The 24,114-nt window shown below is 44.3% G+C and overlaps 1 protein-coding gene across 1 annotated transcript; it reads left to right on the forward strand.

Annotated features, from left to right (window-relative positions):
- The first annotated feature begins 24 nt into the window (after positions 1-24).
- On the forward strand, positions 25-22,577 carry SEPTIN2 (septin 2). Its single transcript, XM_065844243.2, has 13 exons — positions 25-138; positions 2,228-2,260; positions 2,896-3,016; positions 5,838-5,924; positions 6,670-6,793; positions 8,905-9,039; positions 9,269-9,386; positions 11,249-11,350; positions 11,630-11,775; positions 13,558-13,641; positions 17,673-17,730; positions 19,048-19,160; positions 19,568-22,577. Exons 2-12 carry the CDS (start codon positions 2,252-2,254, stop codon positions 19,150-19,152), a joined length of 1,089 nt encoding a protein of 362 aa, XP_065700315.1. The 5' UTR covers positions 25-138; positions 2,228-2,251; the 3' UTR covers positions 19,153-19,160; positions 19,568-22,577.
- Positions 22,578-24,114: the final 1,537 nt, after the last annotated feature.

The following is a 24,114-nucleotide window of genomic DNA, read 5'->3' on the forward strand; positions in this document are numbered from 1 at the left end:
CGGCAACACCCCGGGGGCGGAGCTTGAGGGGCGGGGATTGAGGGGCGGGCACGAAGCGCTCTGGCTCCTCCCCTTCCCCCTTGGCGGCGCGCGCGCGGGAGCGGCGGCCGGGGTCGTTGGTTGAGTGCGGGGCGGCAGGTGAGACGGTGGGGGACGGTGGGCTGTGGGGCGTCGCACTCCGGCGGGGGATCGCCGCCCTCCTTCGGGGGATCTCCGCCCTCCCTCGGGGCTCGGGGGCCCGTCTGCGCGGCCCCATTCTGGAGGGGTGAAGCACAGCCCCTTCCCCAGGTCTTCGGGAAACGGCTCTGGGCGGGACGCGTTCGGCGGGCCGGGCCTGAGGGAAGGCGGCGGGGTGGCCGAGAGGGGTGCGGGGGAGATGCTGGCGAGGAGGAAGCGGCTGATGGTGGTGTCGGGGGTGGGCGGGCTGGAGCACCCGCCGGCGGGGAGTCGCGGAGCTGCGGTTCCCTCGCTCCAGAGCGGGCACGGCCGGTGCCCCGGTTCTCCCAGAAAACTCCAGCCGGGTGGTTGAAACCGGAGGGAACGGAACATGACCGACCAGCTTCAGAGGAAGATCCGGGCTGCTCCGGCCTGCGTGGGAGCGCTCAGCCGCTCCCCGAGGGGAACGCTGTGGGAAAGGGCTGCTGAGAAAGGTTTTCTGTGCTCGGTCCGTGTGTTAAAACATAATGTAACTGCAGCCATCTGCATAAACAGCGCTCCCGCATTTCATGGTGGCTGTGAGAAACTTTCCTCTGCTCTTCGCCCGCCTCCGAGGTGACAGACGAGCCTCATGAATTAAAAGAATGTTCTTCAGTGTTTTAGCGGAATCTGGTTTTGTTTGCCATTAAAAAACCTTATGGGGAATGGTTGTGCAGGGATCAGTGACACCCCTTGGAAGGAAGAGTGGCTACTGGGGCGATCTTGAATGATGATAAAAGCCTCACAGGTAACCCCTTCAGTAGGTGAACACTCCATGGGTAACAGACCAGCTTATTGACTGAAACACAGACATTGCAGACCCTGTATTTTATTTTCAGCATGACGTGTAGTTTGGGAAGCACGTTATTCAGATTTTATTCTGTGTGTGTAATCAGGATGCCAGATTTTTGTCAGCAAGTTCAGTTTCACGTGAAATGACACCAAATTGCTCCTGTGTTTTGCACCTTTACTCTGTCCTTCCCATGAAAAACCCCTCAGAACTACCCTCTCTCACTGCAGGTTGCAGTGAAGTAATCACGGTGAGCTAAAATTTGGTGTCATTTCATGTGAATCTGAGCTCACATTTTTGTCAAAATCTGGAAGATGGAAGGAATCGGATGGTGATAATTTCAAATCCGCAGGAGGAAGGTGGGAGCGAGCCAGATAAGGGCTTTGTGAGTGGGAACAGAGACCTTTTGGTGAGAGGGCAGGCCAGGGAGAGACGAGAAACAGGACTTGGAGCACTCAGCACTGGAACGTACAGGAGAATCTGGCATTTTTATATTGCCATAGTAAATTATATGATCTCTTGAACAAGTTAACATCATAGAAGCGTTGGCAGGTCTTTGTCAAGGGATTGTTTTGCATAGAGATGTTAGATGAGAGTATAGGATTTTGTGTTTGGTGTTTTGGTTTGGTTTTGCAGGTGTTTTTGTTTGTTTTGGGGTTTTTTTTCTGTCTGTTTTGTATTTCGAAGCGATGCAGCTGTGTGTGAAAATCTTAACTTGGCAACAGAAGTTGAAATGCCTGAGTTTGCAAGCATCCAAATGAAAGAGGAGGAGGAAACGTTTCATTTTGAATCTGTCAGCTCGTTACAGACCACTTGAGGATTAAAGGAAGTGGTGAGGGGAAGGAGGCTTAAAAAGAAACAGTAATACACAGGTTGGTTTTTTGAACTTTGAAAGAGCTGTTTCCTGTAAATAGTGAGATGGCTTCAAGTGCTGTGTGCTCGGTTTGCTTGGTTTCCAGTAAGGATGCGAACTTTTCTTTCTCAGGCTTCAAAATGGTTTATCACACATCTAGTGCCTTTAGTGCTCTGCCTTCGTGTTAGTTGAATTTATTGTCCAGTTATCTTAATAGGAACAAAGGCTGCTGAAAATTCTGCTCCTCATTAATACCAAAGAGTGAACATGCAGTCAAGAACGCTCCTTTTTTGCTTTAGTGTGCAACAGTGGGCATTATATTGTTTGGTGTTTGTTTGGGTTTTATGCTACGATTTTTAATAAGCTCAAAACCACTATTATTTTTCCAGATTTGTTCCTGACTTTCCATAAAAATGTCTAAGGTAAGAATAACATTTCTGCCTTCTGATTTAATAATGTGAAACTGATATTTCTTTTTTAAATATTAATCTGCGAGTGTAGAATGCGTAACTTGCCTTGTGTTTCACAGTGCATGCGTATGCTAAATTTATGGGTCATAAATAAGCGAGAATTCACATTTATAAGACATAATGTTGAAAGATTGAGTGATGAAAACATGTATTAGAGTAGTTTCCTGCAAGTATAAACCTCTGCAGTTAACTTATACCCTTGGAAGGATTCAGTTTGGTCACAGAGCTGCACACAAGCTCCCCTGTTGCATTTTCATTGAAACTTCCATTCTGCTACTGTGTTTTGAGCAGGAATCATTTACAAAAAGGATTTTCTTAGATTTAATTTCTTCATTTGCTAATAGAAGCAACTGATCTTCCAGCAAAATCCTTCAAAAACGATGTGGTGACTGAAAGTATTATTGACATGTTGGGATTCATCTAATTCTTGGTCCCTTGCGTTTGGTAGAACAGGTAAAACACCCACGTTAGCTTATTGGAGTGAAATGTGTTTGGAGAAATGTTTGAAATAAGTGAGGAAGGCAGTTATACAGACACGTATGTCTTGAATGGTTGCTTATTGTTGTCTTATTTTATTATATTTTTAGCAACAGCCCGCTCAGTTTACCAACCCAGAAACCCCTGGCTATGTCGGATTTGCAAACCTTCCCAATCAGGTTCACCGCAAGTCTGTGAAAAAGGGCTTTGAGTTCACTCTGATGGTGGTTGGTAAGGAAACATTTTATTGGCTTTCACAAAATTAGTGTTTGCTCACTGGGAATTTGGAAACAAAGTTAATATGAGTTCTGCTATTGTAGGGCTTCAGCTCGTATCAGAAAACTCTTCAGTACCGTAGCATTTAACTTTCTTTTATAGTTTATGAATTCATGCAGCGGTTGGTTTTGACACTACAAGGCGTGTTTGAATACATTCATAAGTTTGTGGGTGAAGAAATTTTGTGTGCTTCAGTGATTACTTCCCTCCTTCTGTCTTATAGGATTCAAGCATTCCATTTCAAATATGCTTTAAAACTGGTTTCGCATTTGAATACAATCTGTTTGCTTGCATGTTTTGATGGAGAGAATAGTATTGAGGAGACTATTCTACTGAAAATGTTCTTTATGCTTCTGTAGCTCAAAAGAATCTGAATTCTTTCTACCCCTTCTAAATAGTCTTGTAAGAGAAGAATGAGAAGTGGATTAGATGGTTTTCATGTGAGCTGTTACTTTTTATGTTGATCTTGATTTTCTTTTAGCAATTATAATTTAAAGCTTAATTCTATTTGATATTTCACTGAGGAGCTGTGTTGGTATCTGAACAGACAGAAACGTCTCGTGTGTCTGCAGAAATACCTCGATCCTCTAAGAAGTCGGTGTCGTTTTTGTGAATGAAGTAGGTTCTCAAACCAGGCTGGGGCATCTTTTCTATCTCTCCTGATCATACCGCTTGGGAGCTGAAACTTCCAAGTTTTAGTGTTTGAACTCTGTGATTCCTGCTTTTAAAATAGGCTTTTGCAGAAAGTAAGCCTGATGGAATTAGATTCTTTATTGCCTGGTGTCACAAAAAGTAAATCCCATTTGCGTGTTAGATTTGTCCAAGAGAGACAGTGGAGATGAGCAGGAGAGCTGAGGCGACGCGTGGGAGCTGGTGTGTAAGTTCTTAATTATTTTGGCCTCTGGTAGTTACAGAGTGAGTCTGTCCTCAAACCTTCCATTAGTTTTGCCAAATGGCAGCTTTGATCCTGTTTCTGGCTTTTGTAGTTCAGTGTCAAACCATCGGCCTTTATTTTTGCCTTCCTAGAGTTTTATCATAGTTGTTTACTGTATCTTTCAGTAGATTTGCGTAGGATAATATCACAATGGATATCTTATAAAACCTAAAGGTAAAGCCAAACTGGAAGCAGATGGCTCACATTGTGAAATGTGCTGTAACTCTTCAGAATGTACTGTTCAGTGATCTTAAAAATCTGAACAGTTCTGGGAAACAAAAGATGTGATTCCTCTGCTGCAGCTAAACTTAATTTAATTAATCTCCGGGATTAATTGCCGGTAGTGCTATGTGAAACAGTTCTAGCAGAAGGCTGTGTAAAATTATAGAGACCAAACGGTTGTTTGTAGCCTCTTGTAAAACAGAAAAGAGGGAGGAAATGCCACATTGTCGGAGTAACAGAAAGGCAATTAAACCCACCCATGTCGCCAGTAAAATTTAACTTTACCGCCATTGCCTGCCGGTGTTCTACGGGGTAAATGAAAACTACAGGAAGGTAACTTGGAGAAAAGTAATTTCATTGAACATTTGGAGTGGTATTTTAAGATACACTGGCAGAGGGAAGCAGCTGACGTAAGATAAAATAAACTGTGCTTCAAACTGTTGATTATTTCAGCAGTTTGGAATGTGAATTCTTTCTCTTGGAATATGCATGGGGTTAAAGTATGTGGGCTGGATCACAACGCCGCTGTTGAACTGTCCTTCATTAAGTTGCCATGCTGCTTCATTTCTGAGCAGGAGACTGTTTCTTTGAAAGCTCCCGGTGCTGCCAGAGTCCTGATCAATGGGTTTTCTTCTTCACCTTGTTTTCTCTGCTATTACTGGTTGTGGTTTGTGAAAACATGAGCTGGAGTTGATAACAATTTGGCTGCTTGGCTGTGTTGCTTCCAAAGAAATCCTAACCCCTTGTATTTATTAGCAGTTTCACGTTCTTCTCCATGACTTCATCTAAACAGTTATTTCACTCGAGAGTCGTTGGAAAAACTCTGCATTCCATTAATCCTTAGCAGCAATGATGAAAACCGGTTTATTCTACATGTAGTATTTACCCAGGCTGAAAGCATGGAATGTGCCACTGGTTCGAATCGGACTTTGGTTGGGTTTTGCTGAACTGATGCGGTGCGAGTGGCGCGTTCTCCGGCTGCGTCACATCTGGAGAGACGCGCTCTATGAGCTCCTGCTCACCTCTGTAGTTAAGAACACCATTCCGTCTCTTCCTTTCTTTCGTTCAGGTACTTGTGTCAGACTCCTTGCAGAACACTCCGTGTTACTCAGTGAGCGGGTGCCCTGTCATTTTTTACATCTAATTTTTAAAATTAATTCTGTCAGCACCTCAAACAAAACAAAAATTATAGAGAAGGATTTTTTCAGTGAATTCGAGTACTGAGCATTTCAAGTTGCTGGTCGTCTTTTACACCGTGAACATTTGTTCCAATTAAGATCTTGATGAATTAGCTAATGAGTTGGCTTTTGAACTTTCCTCACGGTTCAGTCCGTAGCCCTAGAGCAAAAATATGTTTGTTAATGCCCAGTTTCATGAGTGAAAAGGTGCTCTGCGTATGTGCTCTGTAGCCATTCCGCTCCCCTTGGGTTCTTGTTTGCCATATTGACGTATAAAAGCAGAGATAAAGCCGCTTTTTGATGGCAGGCCGTGCAGAAGCTCTGCAATGCCTTTTGCATTGGTTAAGTTGATTTAGCATGAAAAGAGGTGTAGTCAGGTGATACCATCTGGATACAGTTGAAATTAATGATGTCAATATGTTGACTTTATTTTGAATCACAGGTGAATCTGGACTGGGAAAATCTACATTAATAAACAGCCTCTTCTTGACAGATCTCTACCCAGAAAGGATAATCCCAGGAGCTGCTGGTAAACCAACATTCATTTGAGTTTCTCTGTTCTCAGTGGTTTTTGAAGCCGAATGGTTTTCTGTTTGGATGTTAGTAACAGCCAGTAGTGATCTCTAGCTGTACTGATTTCTAATGTATTTCCTGATACCTGAACTGATAGAATTGGTTCCCTCTGTAGCCTCTTTGTTGTTTGGTCCTGGAGGGGATTCATATTGGCCCCTAGAAAGTTGATCCCTTCTGCTTAAAAAGAGTCATTGTGCCGCAGCAAGACAAACAACCAACTAAACCCATCAGGAACTTTCCTTAATTTTTCGGCTGCCACGTTTCCAAACTTATGCATTGTTTATGGCTGCTTGGACTTGCAACTTGATTCCTTTGCTTTGGGTTGATATTTAGTGAATCTGAACTTCACCTGCTTTTCTTCTTAAGTCCCTTGTCCCTTTTTTATTCTGTTCACCAAAGCATCCAATAGTCCAACAGAAGGTAATATTGTAAGAAAATAGAGGAAGATAGTATTTTTTTCCCTCTTTGCTGCTTGTGGAATGACTTGTGTTAATAATTTATCGTGTTAGCTGATGATTCCTTATCACTTCCAATGTTAAGAACAAATTCCATTACATATAATTTAGTATTGTTCTCCAAATTGCTGATTACCTCTGTTTTTTCCCAGTCTCTTTTGCCTTAGCTTCTACATCATATATATCTCTCACAACGACGTAGTCTTAGAAATTCTATTCTGAAAGACCGTGTTTATTGTCTTTCAGAGAAGATTGAACGCACTGTGCAGATTGAAGCCTCAACAGTTGAAATTGAGGAGAGGGGTGTGAAGCTCCGTCTGACGGTTGTAGATACACCAGGATACGGGGATGCCATCAACTGTCGGGACTGGTATGTACACAGCGGATCTGTTGGTCTAGAGATATAGATATTGTTCTGGGGGCAGATTAGGGAGGGAATAAGTAACTGAAGTGGGGCTCTATTATTAATGATATCCTTTTTCTCAGTTGACTTTATTAAGTTTGGAAGGGTTTTAAGTGAACAGTGTCCTGAAATTTTTTGTAGTCAGAAAGCTATGGAACCATTGGGACACAAGAAATTCAGCAGTACTCTGAGACAGCAACTTATCTAGTCTTTAATGCAAGTAAAAATCCACCTTGAGATCCTGTCCACATTCATTTAAGCATTCTCACATTCTGCATTTTCATCTTTGGGTTTGATTATTTGTTTTTGTTTTGTTTTGGTTTTGAGAAATTTACATTATAATAAGTACTGGGAAATAATCTTGAGATCAATGGCAGTCAGTTTTTGATGGTAATCCCTCTTCCCATATCTCTTAAGCCCCTGAACCTCAAGGTAGGGACCAGGGGAATGAAATCCCTCTAATTGTAAGTAAAATCAGGTTTGAGACCACCTAAGGAACTTGAACTTGATAAGGTGTAAGTCCACCGCACCCACCAAGCTGCATCCCCTCTTGTCGGGTTATCTGTGGCAGGTGTGGTTGCCAAGCCACGCTCCACCTTATTTCAAAAGTCACAGCACCCAGGCAGAGACCATGGTGGCTGGGAAAAGAGTGAAGAAGGAGGATCCCAGGAGCTGCCGAGCAGTCAGCATCACCATCCGATCCTCCTGGGAGACGTGTTGAAGCATGGGAGCCTGGGAGGTGATTAGATGCAGCCAGTAGCACCTCAGCAAGGGCAAATCATACCTGGCTAATCTTGTGGCCTCTATGATGGAGAGGATAAAGGAAGAGCTATTGATGGACTGTGAACTGGCTGAAGGGAAGAAGCCAAAGAGTTGTGGTCAATGGGGCAGAGTCCAATTGAGGCCTGGATCCAGTGCAGTGCCTCAGGGGTCAGTGCTGGGGCCGGTATTATTCAATATATTCATCAATGACTTGGATGAGGGAATAGAGACATTCAAGTGCAGACATTCAAACCCGCCTGGACACCTTCCTGTGGAACCTCAGCTGGGTGTTCCTGCTCCATGGGGGGATTGCACTGGATGAGCTTTCCAGGTCCCTTCCAACCGCTGACATTCTGGGATTCTGTGATACTGGGGGATGAAAAATTGGGTATGAGTTGGTGAACGCACATCCCCGAAAACCATTCTTATCCTGGGCTGCATTAAAAGCAGCATGGCCAGCAGATCGAAAGAGGGGATTTTCCCCCTTTACACTGCTCTGTGAGACCTGGGTCCAGCTCTGGGTCCTCAGCACAGGACACACATGGAGCTGCTGGAGAGGGGCCAGAGGAGCCCCAGGAATGATCCGAGGCTGGAACAGCTCTGCTGGGAGGACAGGCGGAGAGAGCTGGGGTGTTCAGCTGCAGAAGAGAAGCTCCGGGAGACCTTAGTGCGGCCTTTCAAGACTTATTACTAGGGCCTGTAGTAACAGGGCAAGGAGCAGCAGTCTTAGACCGAAAGAGGGGAGATTTAGATGAGATTTAAGGAAGAAATTCTTCCCTGTGAGGGCAGTGAGTCCCTGGCACAGGCTGCCCCATCCCTGGAAGTGCGCAATGCCAGGCTGGATGGGCTCTGAGCAACCCGGTGCAGTGAGAGGGGTCCCTGCCCATGGCAGGGGGCTGGACCAAGTGGTGTTTGAAGGTCCCTTCCAACCCAAACCATTCTGTGATTGTAAATCAACTTGGAACAAGTAGCTTAGATTATCTTGAGCAATTATCTTGTGTAGTTAGTGCTAGTCAAAAGAGAAATACTAACCCAAGAGAAATTTCCTGTACGAGTTAAGATGTGTGTTACATGTATGTATCTTAATATTAAAAAACTATACACTGTTGTTTGTTATTTTGGAATTCAATTACATTTTTAACATACGTGCTCTTCCACCCTTCCAGTCCTACAGCATCAGTAAATTAATTTTTGTCCATCAGCAGGTTGGTTCATCAGCAAGATGCCTTGGTGCTTTTCTAACGTTTGAAACATCACTAAAACTATTGACCATTTGGGACCGAGCATGATTTCTTGAATCCGTATTTGTTTTACAGTTTTAAGACCATAATATCTTACATTGATGAGCAGTTTGAGCGATATCTGCATGATGAGAGTGGTTTGAACAGAAGACACATCATAGATAACCGAGTTCATTGCTGCTTCTATTTCATTTCACCGTTTGGCCATGGGTAGGTGTTTCTCTGTCATTTTGGTTTTTAAATGATTTTACTCTGGGGAGTTGGTTTGCGCCTGTTGGCTTAAATGTTCACAATCAGATTGCCATTACTTACGGAAGTACTAGAATGCTGGAATTAATTGTGTTCTTTCTGTGTAAGGAGAGAGATCTACATTGGTGTGAACATAAATTGGTCATTTAGATTAAAATTAAATGTAACTTTTTCCATATTTTAATTTTAGCCTTAAGCCTCTGGATGTTGAGTTTATGAAGGCCATACACAACAAAGTAAATATTGTACCAGTGATTGCGAAAGCTGACACTCTTTCTCTGAAAGAGCGAGAAAGACTGAAGAAGAGGGTGAGTATTCCTCTAGCTTGCAGGAAAGTGTTGTACTTTGGTTCTAGCAATAGAGGCATTCTCATTCGGCCTTGCTGTGGCCTAGCCAAGAAAAAGGTCATCTCATGCACAATGTAACATCGTTTAACATGTGGTTTGATGTCTTGTAAATTTTTGTATTATGTATTTAACTGAGAAATTGTCCTTAAAATGTTGCCTGCAAAATGGCAGATTGGCAACATTTACAATTATGTCACGAGTGAATTTTGGAAAAATACTTAAATGCTTTTGCTACTGGTAATTACTCCCTTACTCATCCCAAAGCAGAGACACTATCTGCATCTATAACGTGCATGTATTTTGTTACCCAGTCAAAATTCTGGTGATTGAAAAACAGGATTTTTAGAGATTATTCTGATTTAGGGGTTGCTTTGCTTCCCCTCTGCCACCCTCTTCTAATACATGGCAGTTCTTTCTTCTACAGGCAAGACCCCGTATCACATTGAGTCTCACAGAACTTGATCCTATATTTGCCGAGAGGGGAAAATCGCAACGAACCATCATGAGTTAATAACAGCTATGGAATCTAGGAAGAAGTGTTAAATTAACTTGCCAGAAGGCACACTAGATCCAGTCTTGGCTGTTATATTTAAAACTTTATGTCGAGGGTTTAGATTGCGGGGTGACAATCAAACCCTGGCAGATGTATTGTTAACCTCCTCTCCTCAACCTCCTTCCCACTCAGCACAGGCGAAAGAAGGACAGAGAGAAGAGAGGTGGAAAAATTAACAATGTTTTACTAATGCTACTGATAAGAATAGAGAAAATATATACAAAATATGCAAAACCAATCTTGAAAGTCTCAGCAACTGCAGAGCTGGCACCCGGAGTCCTGGACTGGACCCTGCAGCCAACCGGACCTGGATTCAGTCTCTCACTGGCCTCAGTTTGCAGAGACGACTCTCAAGGTCCTCTCCTAATGTCGGCCATAAGGAAAAGGGACGAGATCCTCGTGATCTCCCACTTTTATATGAAGTATTCGTGTGAAAGGGATAGAATACTCGGTCAGTTTCTTGGTCACTTGTTTCTCGTTGCCCCTCTCGTGAGATGTCCATCTGTCCTTATCAATAACTTCGAATTCCATTGCTGTATTTACCAAAACATGTGTCTGGTTCTCCAGGAAAATGCAGCTGATATGAAGCTTTAGCTGACAGGCAAATTCACTAAAAGAGAAACTTGTTTTTAACAAAACCAGGACACTTTATCTATGATTTTTTCCAGTTATTCTGAAAATCCTTGTAGTTATCTTCCCCACCTTGCAATAAAAATAGAGAAGTGTACTTTAGTTTGTACATATTATGTTTGAATTCTGCAGAAATCAAGATATTTTTTTTAAAAGTAATAACTTGGTTCATGGCAAATGGGTTCCAGCTGCAGATTTCGTTCTTAGAGGTCACGACATAGTAACACAATTACTTGTCATGTCTGTAGCTCTGTAGTTTAAAAACTTCTACCCCTGCTCTCCAAACCACAATTCAGAGGCAAAAGCAAGGAGTTTTAGGCTGTTCAAATTGTGACTTCTGAGTCAATGTTCGATAATGAAAACCAAAATGCAGATGTTTTAAAAAAACCTCAATTTCTTATGTGTAATTCACAGTGGACGGTGTTTATTTGAGCTCTGTTTATTGTCTGGAAGTCCATGGCAAGTAGTTGTTGGATATCATAAAGAAATACACAAATACTTGCTGAGTAATTTGGATCGGTAAGACAGGCCCAGATTTCTCCAGAGATTGTGTATAACTGATGAAGTAATTTTACCTTCAGATTTAAAAGTGCTGACTTTACCTGCATACTGTCTCAATTTCTTACATTATAAATCTCAGATTCTGGATGAAATAGAAGAGCACGGCATCAAGATTTATCACCTCCCTGATGCTGAATCAGATGAGGATGAAGATTTTAAAGAGCAAACCAGACTCCTGAAGGTACGGCTGGCGTCAGGGTGTCGGACTGCAGCTTTTTGGGCTGCTCGGGTGGCTTTGGAACAAGACACACACCGAGACCTGGAGTGAGTCACCGTGTCTCTGCCCAGGCTTTGCGGTCTTGAAAGACGTTGGTGACGGTGACATTCTTTTTTAACAGCTTCAAATTAAAAGCATTACAAACTTATTATCATAATACGCAGTGCTGAGCAGAGCAAGAGTTGTTCTTGGAGTTGTTTGTTCGGGTTCATTATTAGTAATTTTTGCGTTCTTGGCTTTTAGGCCAGCATTCCGTTTTGTGTAGTGGGATCCAATCAACTCATTGAAGCCAAAGGTAAAAAAGTTAGAGGTCGACTCTACCCGTGGGGCGTAGTTGAAGTGGAGAATCCGGAACATAATGACTTCCTGAAGCTGAGGACCATGTTAATGTAAGTTAGAAAATTCCAATTAAATTGTAGTTTGAAAAAAAAATCACCAGGAAGCTACTCCAACAGTGAAAAGGGGGTTTGGAGCAGCTGTGGAATCCCTGGAGGCATTCAGGTTTTTTCTGGAGAAGGCTGTGAGCATCCTTGGCCTAGCTGGCCTAGGCCTAGGCCAGGGTCAGGACACTTAGGCTCCATAGGTTTTTTCCAGTCCAAATTATTCAGTGATTCTGTGAAAATAATTTTTTGTGTAATTCTTCTGTTGAACACAGCACTGTGTGGTTATTCAGATCTCCAAGAACGTAAAATGGGTTGCTCCACACCTTGTGCTTGTTTAAATATATCTATCTGTAGATATGTATCTTCAAAGGACTGGACTTGGAGAGTCCACTGGTTGATTTTTTTTTTCAGGCTTTGCTACTCTGCTTCCCCTTAAATTAGCTTCTAAATTAGCATGTTAAATGGGTGCACATGCTGAGCATGATGACCCAGTCCAGTGCTGAATGGGAGAGTTGGTTAAGCAAGCTGATGTGACCCAGCTGTGTTTTCTCTTAGACTTATCACAGACTTTTAAGAGGGCATAACCAGGTGGATGGATGATGGCAAAGCAGTGGATGTGGTCTACCTTGACTTCAGTAAGGCATTTGACACAATCTCCCACAGCATCCTCACAGCTGAACTGAGGGAGTGCGGTCTGGATGAGTGGGTAGTGAGGTGGACTGTGAACTGGCTGAAGGGAAGAAGCCAGAGAGTCGTGGTCAATGGGGCAGAGTCCAGCTGAGGCCTGGATCCAGTGCAGTGCCTCAGGGGTCAGTGCTGGGGCTGGGATTATTCAATATATTCATCAATGACTTGGATGAGGCAATAGAGTGACTGTCAGCAAGGTTGCTGGTGACACCAAGCTGGGAGGAGTGGCTGACACCCCAGAGGCTGTGCTGCCATCCAGAGACCTGGACAGGCTGGAGAGCTGGGTGGGAAAATATTTAATGAAATAGAACAAGGGCAAGTGTAGAGTCTTGAATCTGGGCAGGAACAACCCCAGGTTCCAGTGTAAGGTGGGGAATGACCTATTAGAGAGCAGTGTAGGGGAAAGGGACCTGGGGATCCTGGGGACAGCAGGGTGAGCATGAGCCAGCACTGGGCCCTTGTGGCCAGGAAGGCCAATGGTACCTGGGGTGGGTTAGAAGGGGGTGGTCAGTAGGTCAGAGAGGTTCTCCTGCCCCTCTGCTCTGCCCTGGGGAGACCACACCTGGAATCTTGTGTCCAGTTGTGGCCCCTCAGTTCCAGAAGGACAGGGAACTGCTGGAGAGAGTCCAGCGCAGCCACCAAGATGCTGAAGGGAGTGGAGCATCTCCCGTGTGAGGAAAGGCTGAGGGAGCTGGGGCTCTGGAGCTGGAGAAGAGGAGACTGGGGGGGGACTCATTCCTGGGGATCAATATGGAAAGGGGCAGTGTCAGGAGGATGGAGCCAGGCTCTTCTGGGTGACAACCAGTGACAGGACAAGGGGCAATGGGTGCAAACTGGAACACAGGAGGTTCCACTTAAAGATGAGAAGAAACTTGTTTGGGGTGAGGGTGGCAGAGCCTGGCCCAGGCTGCCCAGGGGGGTTGTGGAGTCTCCTTCTCTGCAGACATTCAAACCCGCCTGGACACCTTCCTGTGGAACCTCAGCTGGGTGTTCCTGCTCCATGGGGGGATTGCACTGGATGAGCTTTCCAGGTCCCTTCCAGTCCCTGACACTCTGGGATTCTGTGATTCTGTGATCTTTTAATTCTTTTCCTTCCCCCAGCACACATATGCAAGATCTTCAGGAGGTGACCCAGGATCTTCACTATGAGAACTTCCGCTCCGAGAGGCTCAAACGAGGCGGCAGGTTGTCATCTGCTCACATGCTGTTCTTCCTCTTCTGAATGTATTTTTTAGTCTGTCTCTCCTACTATTTCATTGCTAGGATTTGACAGATCGTGGACAGATCTGTAGCTCCAGTCAGCACCAAATTCCATCCACCCGCTCACACTGAGTAAAAAAAAGTATTATGCAAGTCTGAAGAGACAGTTGTGGTGGTAAAAGAATATGGTTAGGTCTCTGCTTTGGTTTATGGCTCTAACATTGTTGTATTGGAATGCTTGAGGTAAATAAGTAGAGCAGATGTCTATGATAAATGTTGTCTTAGACCGCTATCCATCATTTTTGCCAAGTCTTGGGAAACGGGAGAGGTGCCCGAGGATTGGAGGAAAGCAAATGTCACTCCAGTCTTTAAAAAGGGCAAGAAGGAGGACCCGGGTAATTATAGACCGGTCAGCCTCACCTCTGTCCCTGGGAAAGTAATGGAACAGCTTATCCTTGGTGCCATCTCAAGGCACATCAGGGATAAGAGGGTCATTAGGGGCAGTCAGCATGGCTTCACCAAGGGTAAGTCATGCTTGACCAACCTCATAGCCTTTTATGAGAATGTAACAAGGTGGATGGATGATGGCAGAGCGGTGGATGTGGTCTACCTTGACTTCAGTAAAGCCTTTGACACAGTCCCTCACAGCATCCTCACAGCTAAATTGAGGAGATGTGGTCTCGACAATAGAGTAGTGAGGTGGGTTGCAAACTGGCTTAAAGAGAGAAGCCAGAGAGTGGTGTTCAATGGTGCGGAGTCCAGTTGGAGGCCTGGATCTAGTGGAGTGCCTCAGGGGTCAGTACTGGGGCCAATATTATTCAATATATTCATTAATGATTTAGACGAGGGAATTGAGTGTACTATCAGCAAGTTTGCTGATGACACCAAGCTGGGAGGAGTGGCTGACACGCCAGAAGGCTGTGCTGCCATCCAGCGGGACCTGGACAGGCTGGAGAGTTGGGCGGGGGATAATCTGATGGAATTTAACAAGGGAAAGTGTAGAGTCCTGCATCTGGGCAGGAACAATCCCAAGTTCCAGTATAGGTTGGGGCATGACCTATTAGAGAGCAGTGTAGGAGAAAGGGACCTGGGGGTCCTGGTGGACAGCAGGGTGACCATGAGCCAGCACTGGGCCCTTGTGGCCAGGAAGGCCAATGGCATCCTTGGGTGTATTACAAGGGGGGTGGTCAGTAGATCGAGAGAGGTCCTCCTTCCCCTCTACTCCGCCCTGGTGAGACCCCATCTGGAATATTGTGTCCAGTTCTGGGCCCCTCAGTTCAAGAAGGACAGGGAACTGCTGGAGAGGGTCCAGCGTAGGGCAACAAAGATGATTAAGGGAGTGGAGCATCTCCCGTGTGAGGAAAGGCTGAGGGAGCTGGGGCTCTTTAGTTTGGAGAAGAGGAGACTGAGGGGTGACCTTATTAAAGTTTATAAATATATAAAGGGTGAGTGCCACGAGGATGGAGTCAGGCTTTTCTCAGTGGCAAACAATGATAGGACAAGGGGCAATGGGATCAAGCTGGAACACAAGAGGTTCCACTTAAATTTGAGAAAGAACTTCTTCTCAGTGAGGGTAACAGAGCACTGGAACAGGCTGCCCAGGGAGGTTGTGGAGTCTCCTTCCCTGGAGACATTCAAAGCCCGCCTGGACACCTTCCTGTGCGACCTCACCTAGGCGTTCCTGCTCCAGCAGGGGGATTGGACTGGATGATCTTTTGAGGTCCCTTCCAATCCCAAACATACTGTGATACTGTGATACTGTGATCTGGAAGTTAGGTCAGTGTTGATATGTTAAAAAAGTGGATTTTTTTCAGAATTGGCTGAATTAACTACTAGAATAGTTAGACTGTGTCTTTAATAAGAGAAACTCAAGTCCTTCTGCAGTGCTTTACTGAACATGGCAGTCACAGGATAATGCCTTTCAACCCTGTTTTGAGCTGTGGTGGGTTGGGTACAGCTTTCCTGATAAGGGATATAGGCAGAACACCCCATTCATAACTAAAACAACCAAGCTTGTGAAGTTGAGTTTGTGAGCTCCTTGTTGAAAAGTGGTGTTTCGTGGTCTAGATTTTTGAGTTGCTTCTCTTAGTTCAGCCACTAGAGGGTTTCATACTTGTACATTTCAGCGGGTTTGGTATTTTTTTGCAGAGGTTTCCCCATCCTGCTGTTGACATAGGTTTTGTCATGTGCCCCGTCAACTTTCAGGAAAAGGAGTTTGTCTGTAGCGTTGGCCTGCGAGTCCAGTTTTCCCTTTGGCAAGATGACGTGCTCTGCTCCCTGGTTTTTAAATCCTGTCTTCTGACTTTCAAGCTAAAAAAACCAAAATTGTGCCAAGTGCTGGTGCCTGTTGTCCAACGAGTATGTACAAAGGTCTTAGAAGTAAAGTACGCTAAGGTCATCCAGAGCTAAAATAATGTTTACCGATTTTTAGAGGATGTAAAGTTGCCTCTGCCAAGGCACTGACAGTGAGTTGCTGTCAGGTTGGGGTACCTCCCTATGGGAAACTAAACCACGGGTTTGTATCTTGTCTGGGTGAGTGGCCTGTATATCTTTATTGTCACATTTCTGAAGTGGAGCTAGGTCGTAGTTCGGTTTACTTATAGTAAGGGCAGTTTGTGTGTGAATTTATTTTAAACTTGCACCTACGCCCCCGGCAGCGCTTGGCACTCGATGCTTGGGCACCGTATTCACTAACGGTCGAGGCTTCTTGGCACAGAGGATTTTTGTACCATCTGTTAACCTTTTAGCAAGCGTTAGTTTGCTCGCTTTGCACTTTTGATGGCACTTGTGTGGTTCAGTCTGTTAGCAGATCTTCCCCATTGCAACATGGGATGGGAGAAATCTATTAGCAAAGTGGTAGGTAATCTGGAAAATACAGTAGGTGAAAATATTCTTATGTTGGTTTCTCAATGTAAAACTGGAAGGTTCCAATTAAGCAAGAGTTTGCTGAGATACTGATTGAAAGCGTTTGCCTAATTTAGACAGGAGTAATTAATGTTGGTGCTGTAACAGGTTATACAAAAGAAATCCTTTGAAGTGAGGCGCAGGATAAAGGGATCCTCCGGCTGGAAGGATTCCAGATGTGGGCAGTGGGTTTGTGTTAGTTTTATGGGTTTGGTTCTGAGCCTTTCAGAAGTTTGGTAGCCAAACACGGCTTGTGAAGATAGAGCTGGGATAGAACTGCGTCAAAGGAAGGTTCTGCCCGCAGGTAGCCAGGTTTCCAGCGCGGAATTCCTTAGGACTCTGGTTATTTTACAGGTAGCTCCCATATTTTTCTGAAGATCTTGACCAGCATTGCCTTGAACTTTTCATTTAATTGTATTGATCTCTTGCACCAGTGAAAGAGAGGAGTGGAGTATGTCTTTGCAGTATTTCTGAATCTGCTCTATAGGACAAGGGGGCATGGGCTTCAACTCTGCCAGGGGAAATTGAGGCTGATATTAGAAAGCAATTCTGTGCAGAGAGAGTGGTCAGCATTGGAATGGCTGCCCAGGGAGGTGCTGGACTCGCCGGCCCTGGAGGTTTTTAAACTGAGATTGACCATGGCACTCAGTGCCATGATCTGGTCAATGGACTGGAGTTGGACCAAGGCTTGGACTGGATGGCCTCTGAGGTCGTTTCCAACCCGGTCCATGCTGTGATTCTGTATGTGGTACTCAAATTGCAACCAGTCAAGATAATGTTATGCTCAGGCAAACGGCTGGACTCGAGTACTGCTCAGGAGCAGCTCCTGTCGGTACCTACACACGAAGATCCGTCAGATTTCAGTCACAGCTAGAACTTGTTCTTGGCAGAACTTTGTGAAGGAGTAAGGGATAAATTGGTGTCTTAAAAGTAGCTTAAAAACCTGAATTGCAACCATTTGGACAACATGTTTCAATGAATTTAGTTTGTATTATGAAACTGTGACATATGAGATATGTTCTAATAGCCTTTGTTTTTTTAATAAAGTATTCTCTGGAAGTTCAAAATGCAGAATTCATGCATGTTATTGAACAATGTTCCTTTCATTTTAGGAAAATAGAAGATGAAGAAGTAAATAAAGACCAGATTCTGCTTGAAAAAGAAGCTGAAGTAAGATGACAGAACTCTGTACTCTTGCAATGGGGGAATTTTTATTCTTGTATCGCTACTTTCGGGCAAATGATTTATATGATGTTGGTAATTGTAAAGGCAAGGTGACGTTAATGTTCCCGTTGGGAAGCAGATGACAGAGGGGAAGGACATCGTGAGGGGTTTACATAATCACAGACGCCAGGATGAATGGGAATCTACTAGACAAGGAACAGGTCACGCTTCAGGAGATTAATAGGTGGCTGATTTCAAATAAAAAAGATACTTTTAATATAGTCTGTAAGTTGTGGAACTCATTAGCATGGAATTTTGTGCATAGCAGGAATGCCGATAAGCTCAAAAATGAATGCAGTAAGCGCAGAGACTGGAGAGTTTGACTTTCTCCATGAATGTGCTCACTAAACGCAAAGGCGGAATTTTTTTGTTTAGGAAGTTCAGAATTGACAAATGTATAGAATTTGAGAGCATATGTCAGGAAATACTGGGTGTGTGCGCGTGGCTGCGTTTGCTAACAGGCAGCATTGGAGGGAGGCCAGGTTAGGCCGGGTTGTTGGTCTGGCCCAGCACAAGCAGACATGCAGTGTTTAGTGACTTTAGCTGCAGTCCCAAAGGGCGACTGGAGTGAAAGTGGAAAGGGTCCTTGTTTCAAGGAATATGAAGAAAAGAACGGTGTGAGCATTTCACACGTTTAACTTGTCATTGTTAAGCTGGACAGTTTAGTTTGAGTTTAAAGTGTAGGCGCAGAGAAGCAAAGACATCCATGAATATTTTGGTCGTGAGGTTAACTTCCAACCTGACGGAGTTGGGTACAATAAAAGAATTTAAATATTTTACATGCAGCATGGCTGAATTAATCTTATTAGCTGAGTTACACGGTTGCCCTGTGTGGAAATGCTCTAAATGCTTCAATGCTCTGAAAGGGAGCTGCAACCGTTTTCAGTAATGGTTCTGTGTCCGTGGGTGGTCTGCTCGTTGGAGTGGCTGCCACCCGGTCATCCCCGCGAGGCAGCTGGGAGGGAATCCTGAGCACTTGTGTTAGTGACAGAGACAGGTGGGCTTCTTCTTCACCTTTAGCAATTGTTTGTTCAGCACTTCAGCACCATCCTCTTTAACTTCCAAGGAAGTAAAGACTTCCATTAAGGAAAATCTCATCCCAAATTACAACAACAAAGCTTCTTTCAGTCAGTAAATTTCCAGCCTCTTGATGGATGAAGAAGAAAGATGCCATAACCTGAGATCACGATAATGCAGATGTGTGTTCCCTCTCCGATATAAACAATTACTAATGTGGTGGATTCGTCTGTGCTACTTTTGCAGCTCCGGCGCATGCAGGAGATGATTGCGAGGATGCAGGCGCAGATGCAGATGCAGAGGCAAGCTGGAGAAGGGGACGGCGGTGCAGTCCACGGGCACCACGTGTAAAGGCTTTGGTAAGATGTTCCCACAGCCACTGAAAGGGCTTCTCTTTTAACCGCTGGTTATTGTGGTTGGTATTAAGAAGTTTTGTAAAAATGTTTGCAGGATGGGTTTGCATAGCTTTCAATCTTAATTGTAATTTTTAAGGTTTAACTACTGTTTGTGAAGTTAAATGGCTTCGAGCCATATTGGTGTGGTTCTGGTGTGTGTATATATCTTTATCTATATTGAACATTTCCAGAAAGTCAGTGCAATGTATGTTGGCAGGAACCGTGGCAGGAGTCTTTGACGTTGTGTAAACAGGTGTTTCTCACACTCCTCATTGCTTCGTTGTGCCTTTTGAAATGTGTGCAGTTCTGAGCGGTTTCTAACTATAGGGAGGTAGCTGATCTCAAATTGTATTTTGCTGTCTTGTTTCTAGGTGCCTGTGCACCCGGATCACAGGAGACCTCCTGCCGTTCAGTTTCAGCGCTGTTGTACCAGCCTTTTGCTCAACACGTGACTTGGAGTTTGCTTTAGAGTTTAACATGGAAATGCATTGTGGTAACTCGTGTGATACGTATTTCATAACATGTAGTCAGTTGGTATTTTGTATAGTATACACATTTGACTTCAGTTTTGTTTAGTAATTCTTCTATTGAGCTTTTTTTGGTTTCCCATTGTATTAGGGATACAAAATAGACGTTGAAACTTTTCTAGCCTGATATGATGTTAGATAATAATGTTTGGTTTGGTTTGGTTTTAATATGGCGTATTAGTTCCCTACTTTTAACTCTGTCTTAGGTGTAGAAATAAGCAGCTGTCAGTGGTATCTTGTCCATGGCGTGTGACAGTCACCCCACCAGGCAGCCCTGCGAGGGTCAGCCCTGCATTGTCACACCAGTGGCAGTGACAGTGTGACAGTCACCTCACCAGGCAGCCCTGCGAGGGTCAGCCCTGCACTGTCACACCCGTGACAGTGACAGTGTGACAGTCACCCCACCAGGCAGCCCTGCGAGGGTCAGCCCTGCACTGTCACACCAGTGACAGTGACAGTGTGACAGTCACCCCACCAGGCAGCCCTGCAAGGTTCCTTTGCTGTTTTTTGCAGTGTTTACAGGTGTGTCTGTGGGACCTTCAGCCCTTTTCTGTCTCTGCTCAGTGCAGGTGGTTTCCTTGGCCTCTGCAAGTATCACATTAAAATTCAAGCATCCCTTGCGTCTTAACAAAAGAAATAAGAGGAAGTGCCTCTTTCAGAGGTACGCTATTTTACGACAGGCGTTATTTCCTTCACATTTAACCTTGAGGGACATATATTCTTTGTTGTTTGCCTAAAGTCTCTTACTCTATTGCAGATATTTTTTAAGAGTTGCTTGTAGGTCAGCACAGATCATTCCTGCTATTTTCTGGCATTACTGTAGCCAAATAAACTTGAATAATGCTGATATTATTAAATACGGTAAACCCCAAAGAGTAGTTTTCTATGCATGGGTGTTTCCTATATCCAAATGCACAAGCAATTCTATAATTCCTAATGAGTATTTTCATAGTATTTTTAGGGCGTTGCAAACTGTTAATTGTAGTATAAAATATCTACTAGCACACTTTTCTCATTTTTTAAGTGATCTGTGCCTGACAGGGTCAATGCAAACCGATATTTAAGGTCTTGCTCCGAGCCGCAGTTCGCAGTATTACTTTGGAAATGATGCTGTTACGCGTTTTCTTGTTAGGTCGAGGTCCCTTCCCTTACCACTGGTAGTAAAGGAGGCCGGTGTGGGGCTTGGCCGGGCTCGCGCTCCCCGGCCCGCCCGGTGCTGTTACTGCAAACAGCAGCGCTGGTGTCCATGGGCACTGGTGCACCAGGGCTGGTGTCCCTACCGCTTCTGGTAAAGCCACCCATCGGATCTCCTGATCTCATCTGTTACAAAGCGCTACCTAAGCAGCTGATATAAAAGATAGAATTGCAACTTTTTCCTCTTCTTTGAGCTCAGGTGCAGCTGTGACTTTTATAACTTTTTTGTAATGTTTCTTTAAAACAATTAATAGGATTTCTACAGTTAGTGCACAATTCCAGTGGTCCTCGAGAGGCTGGACTGCACGTAAACCTGCTAAGCGGCGGAAATTTTTACCTGCCTGAAACTACTGCTATCAATTGTTTTATATTTAAACCTTTCTAAAGATGTGAAGTAAAATCCTGCGTCGTAACCTTTGCTTGAGAGCTCCAGTTTTCTTCTCAAAAGCAATTACTGAAGTTTCGCACAATTCATTTGCCCTTCCCTGTCCTTGACCAGCGTGAAAACGAGAACCTTTTTGTATGCTGAGATGCACAGAAACGTCAAGTCCCATTTTGTCAAATATTTACCTGCGAAACTTAGATGGAATAAACGTGCACTTCCAAGTTCTTGTCTTGCTCTTTCAAAAGAAGGTGTAGAGACAAAGCAACACGGCTCTATTGTCAGAAAACACTCCACACCACCTTATCCGTTTCTAAATCCGATGCGTTTTTGTGAGTCAGTTGTCATCAATTTGGCAAAAGAACTTAGCGTGAACTCGCGTCGCTGAGCTCTGTGCCGCCCCAGGCCGTTCTGCATTGCCACCAATGTTTGGTTTGTCGGTTTTCTCTCGATCACGCAGCGTTTGTCTGTTTTTAAGCTCTTTGTCTGATGTCTGAGCTGCAGCAGCGCTGGGGACCCCGACTTGAAGAAATACTGTGAAATCCAAAGCGTGCGCACAGGGGACGGGTTGGACACGTCACCGTCTCTCTGGGTACGTTGCTGTGATAGTTTTTTCCTGTATTTTCTAAAAGGGGAACAAAAGCAGATTGTCCATGTATTTAGTGCTGTTCGGTCACTACCCCTGGAATTGTTCTTATTCTTTGAAATATTGTGTGTCTATTAAAATACACGATCAGGATAAAATATTCTGTCTGGTTCTCAGGCAAAGAATTTTTCATCAACAAATTCCAGGAGGAGAAATATTTTTGTATGTTTGTTTTGTTTTTAAACAGGTAAAAGCAAGTTAATGGCACTTGCCATTTTAACTGAAATACTTGAGACAGTTAATTGCTTTTTCTTCCCGAGTGTGGGACAATCGTTCATAGTGTGCCTGATGTCTCTGAAGGTCTGTTTCACTTTTGCTTGTGATGGTCTCGCAGTTAATGGTTTCATGGTAAGACAGGAGGAGTGAGATCATCTTCCTCAGATTCTGTTCCACATGAACTGGTAGAAGAAAGACTTGGAGACAAGAGGTCGATGTTTGGTGGCTTGCTGAACCGGCCACAAGTCTGTATCTGTTACAGTGTTGTTACGGTTTTTATTTTAGGAGTCAACATACTTCTGAATTTCATAGTTGGTAGCAAAAATGACTTGCTCTTGGTACAAAAATCTGTTCTATTCAGTTTTATGTACTGCCATTAGCCAAACTGTAATAAAAAAAAATGCTAAAATACCTTATTTTTTTTGCTATGATTCTTTATTATAGTCAACCCTGGCAATATAAATTAGTTTGTGGTTATCTGTTTTAAACATAAAGGGGGAGTGAAGCAGTGGTTGAAAGAGAACACGTGGATGAACTTGCATGGGGTCTGGTCATGAAGAAGGGGAGCGCCGAGTGTGCTGGTCCAGCGCGTGTTTTGGGGATCTCACTCAGCCCTCGCCAAACCCGCCTGCCCCTTATTTGTTGTGGTAGCACAGAATGAAGCCACTTGTTGTTGGGTGCTGCTTTACATATGAAGGGTCCTCATTTTCTCCAGCGAATCGTGGAGCAAGTGAGAATGCGTTTGTTCTAGATGTTCCAAAATAACTTAGGGCTCACCCTCCTGTGAAACAACTTGAAGGAGCCCAAGGCTGTTAGAGACGGAGAGCAGCAGGCTGTGTCCTTGCTTTGGGTTCTGGAGCCGACGGGTAATGCCAGAGGGTTTTCCAGCAGCACTTTGAACTTGGAGCGTGCTGCTTTTGCACGTGGTCGCTGTCCCCATCGCTTTGTGTGGACACACACGGTGCGGTCAGACCTCTCCGCAGGGTAAAACCTCCGCAGGCTGCGCTTTCAACGGATGTTCGTGTTTCATTTATCACAAGTATTTAGTGTGGGAATGGTGCATTGCAGGGAGATTCATCTTCAGGCTCTCGTGAGAGGAGGAGAGGAAGCAGCCTGGGTACGGCTGACCTGCTTTTGGAAGGCGGGCGTTGCGTGCGGACCGATGGTGTTTTGTGGATGGCGTCCTTTCTGTCGCCTATAGAGAACCGCTGTTGTGGAATTCAAACCCAGAGCTGCACAACTAAACAATTGCTGGAAAACTTCTCATTAAAAAATCTTTCAGGTTTGCTAGTTTTGTGCATATATAGAAAAAGATGGTAATTGTGGACAGGGACCGGAATAGCGTGTCAAAACTGACATGTGATACACCTCGCCAAATGGGGTAAGCATACTGTAAGCTTTCTATGCAGAACGGTGTTCTAGATGTTCCACAAGAACTGAGGGCTCGTCTTCCAGGGTTCCTGTGGCTGTTGGAGATGACGAGCACCGCGCTGCGTCCTTGGGCTTGGATTGGCACCAGCGCTCTTCTCAAACCTTTTTATTATACACCCATATGTAGGAAGAAAAAGGAAGATTGGGATAAGAAAAAAGCATGCTGTTTTAGTAGAAATATTCTTAAAATACTGATAAACCTAACTATCCCCATTTAAATGCCCTTTGTACGTTGTTTTGCCGTTGACGGGGCCAGAAGGAATGTAACACTCATGCATTTATTTTAAGCAGCATGTTGACTTATGTGCTCACATGCCGGGACAAGTTTTATTTCACTTTAAATCTGCTTAATAAAGCTGAGCTATGACATTATTTAGGAGGAACTGGAGTGCATTGTTAGTAGATGGCTATGCAGATAAACTCATATGGTTTTTACGTGCGGTAGCATAACACAGCTGAATGTATTTGGATGTAGGTTTTCCATATAACTGTGTGTCTAGCTTTTTAAACCTTCTCCGAAGG

This window comes from Patagioenas fasciata, chromosome 9 (assembly GCF_037038585.1).
Source record: "Patagioenas fasciata isolate bPatFas1 chromosome 9, bPatFas1.hap1, whole genome shotgun sequence".
In the NCBI taxonomy this organism is placed as follows: domain Eukaryota; kingdom Metazoa; phylum Chordata; class Aves; order Columbiformes; family Columbidae; genus Patagioenas; species Patagioenas fasciata.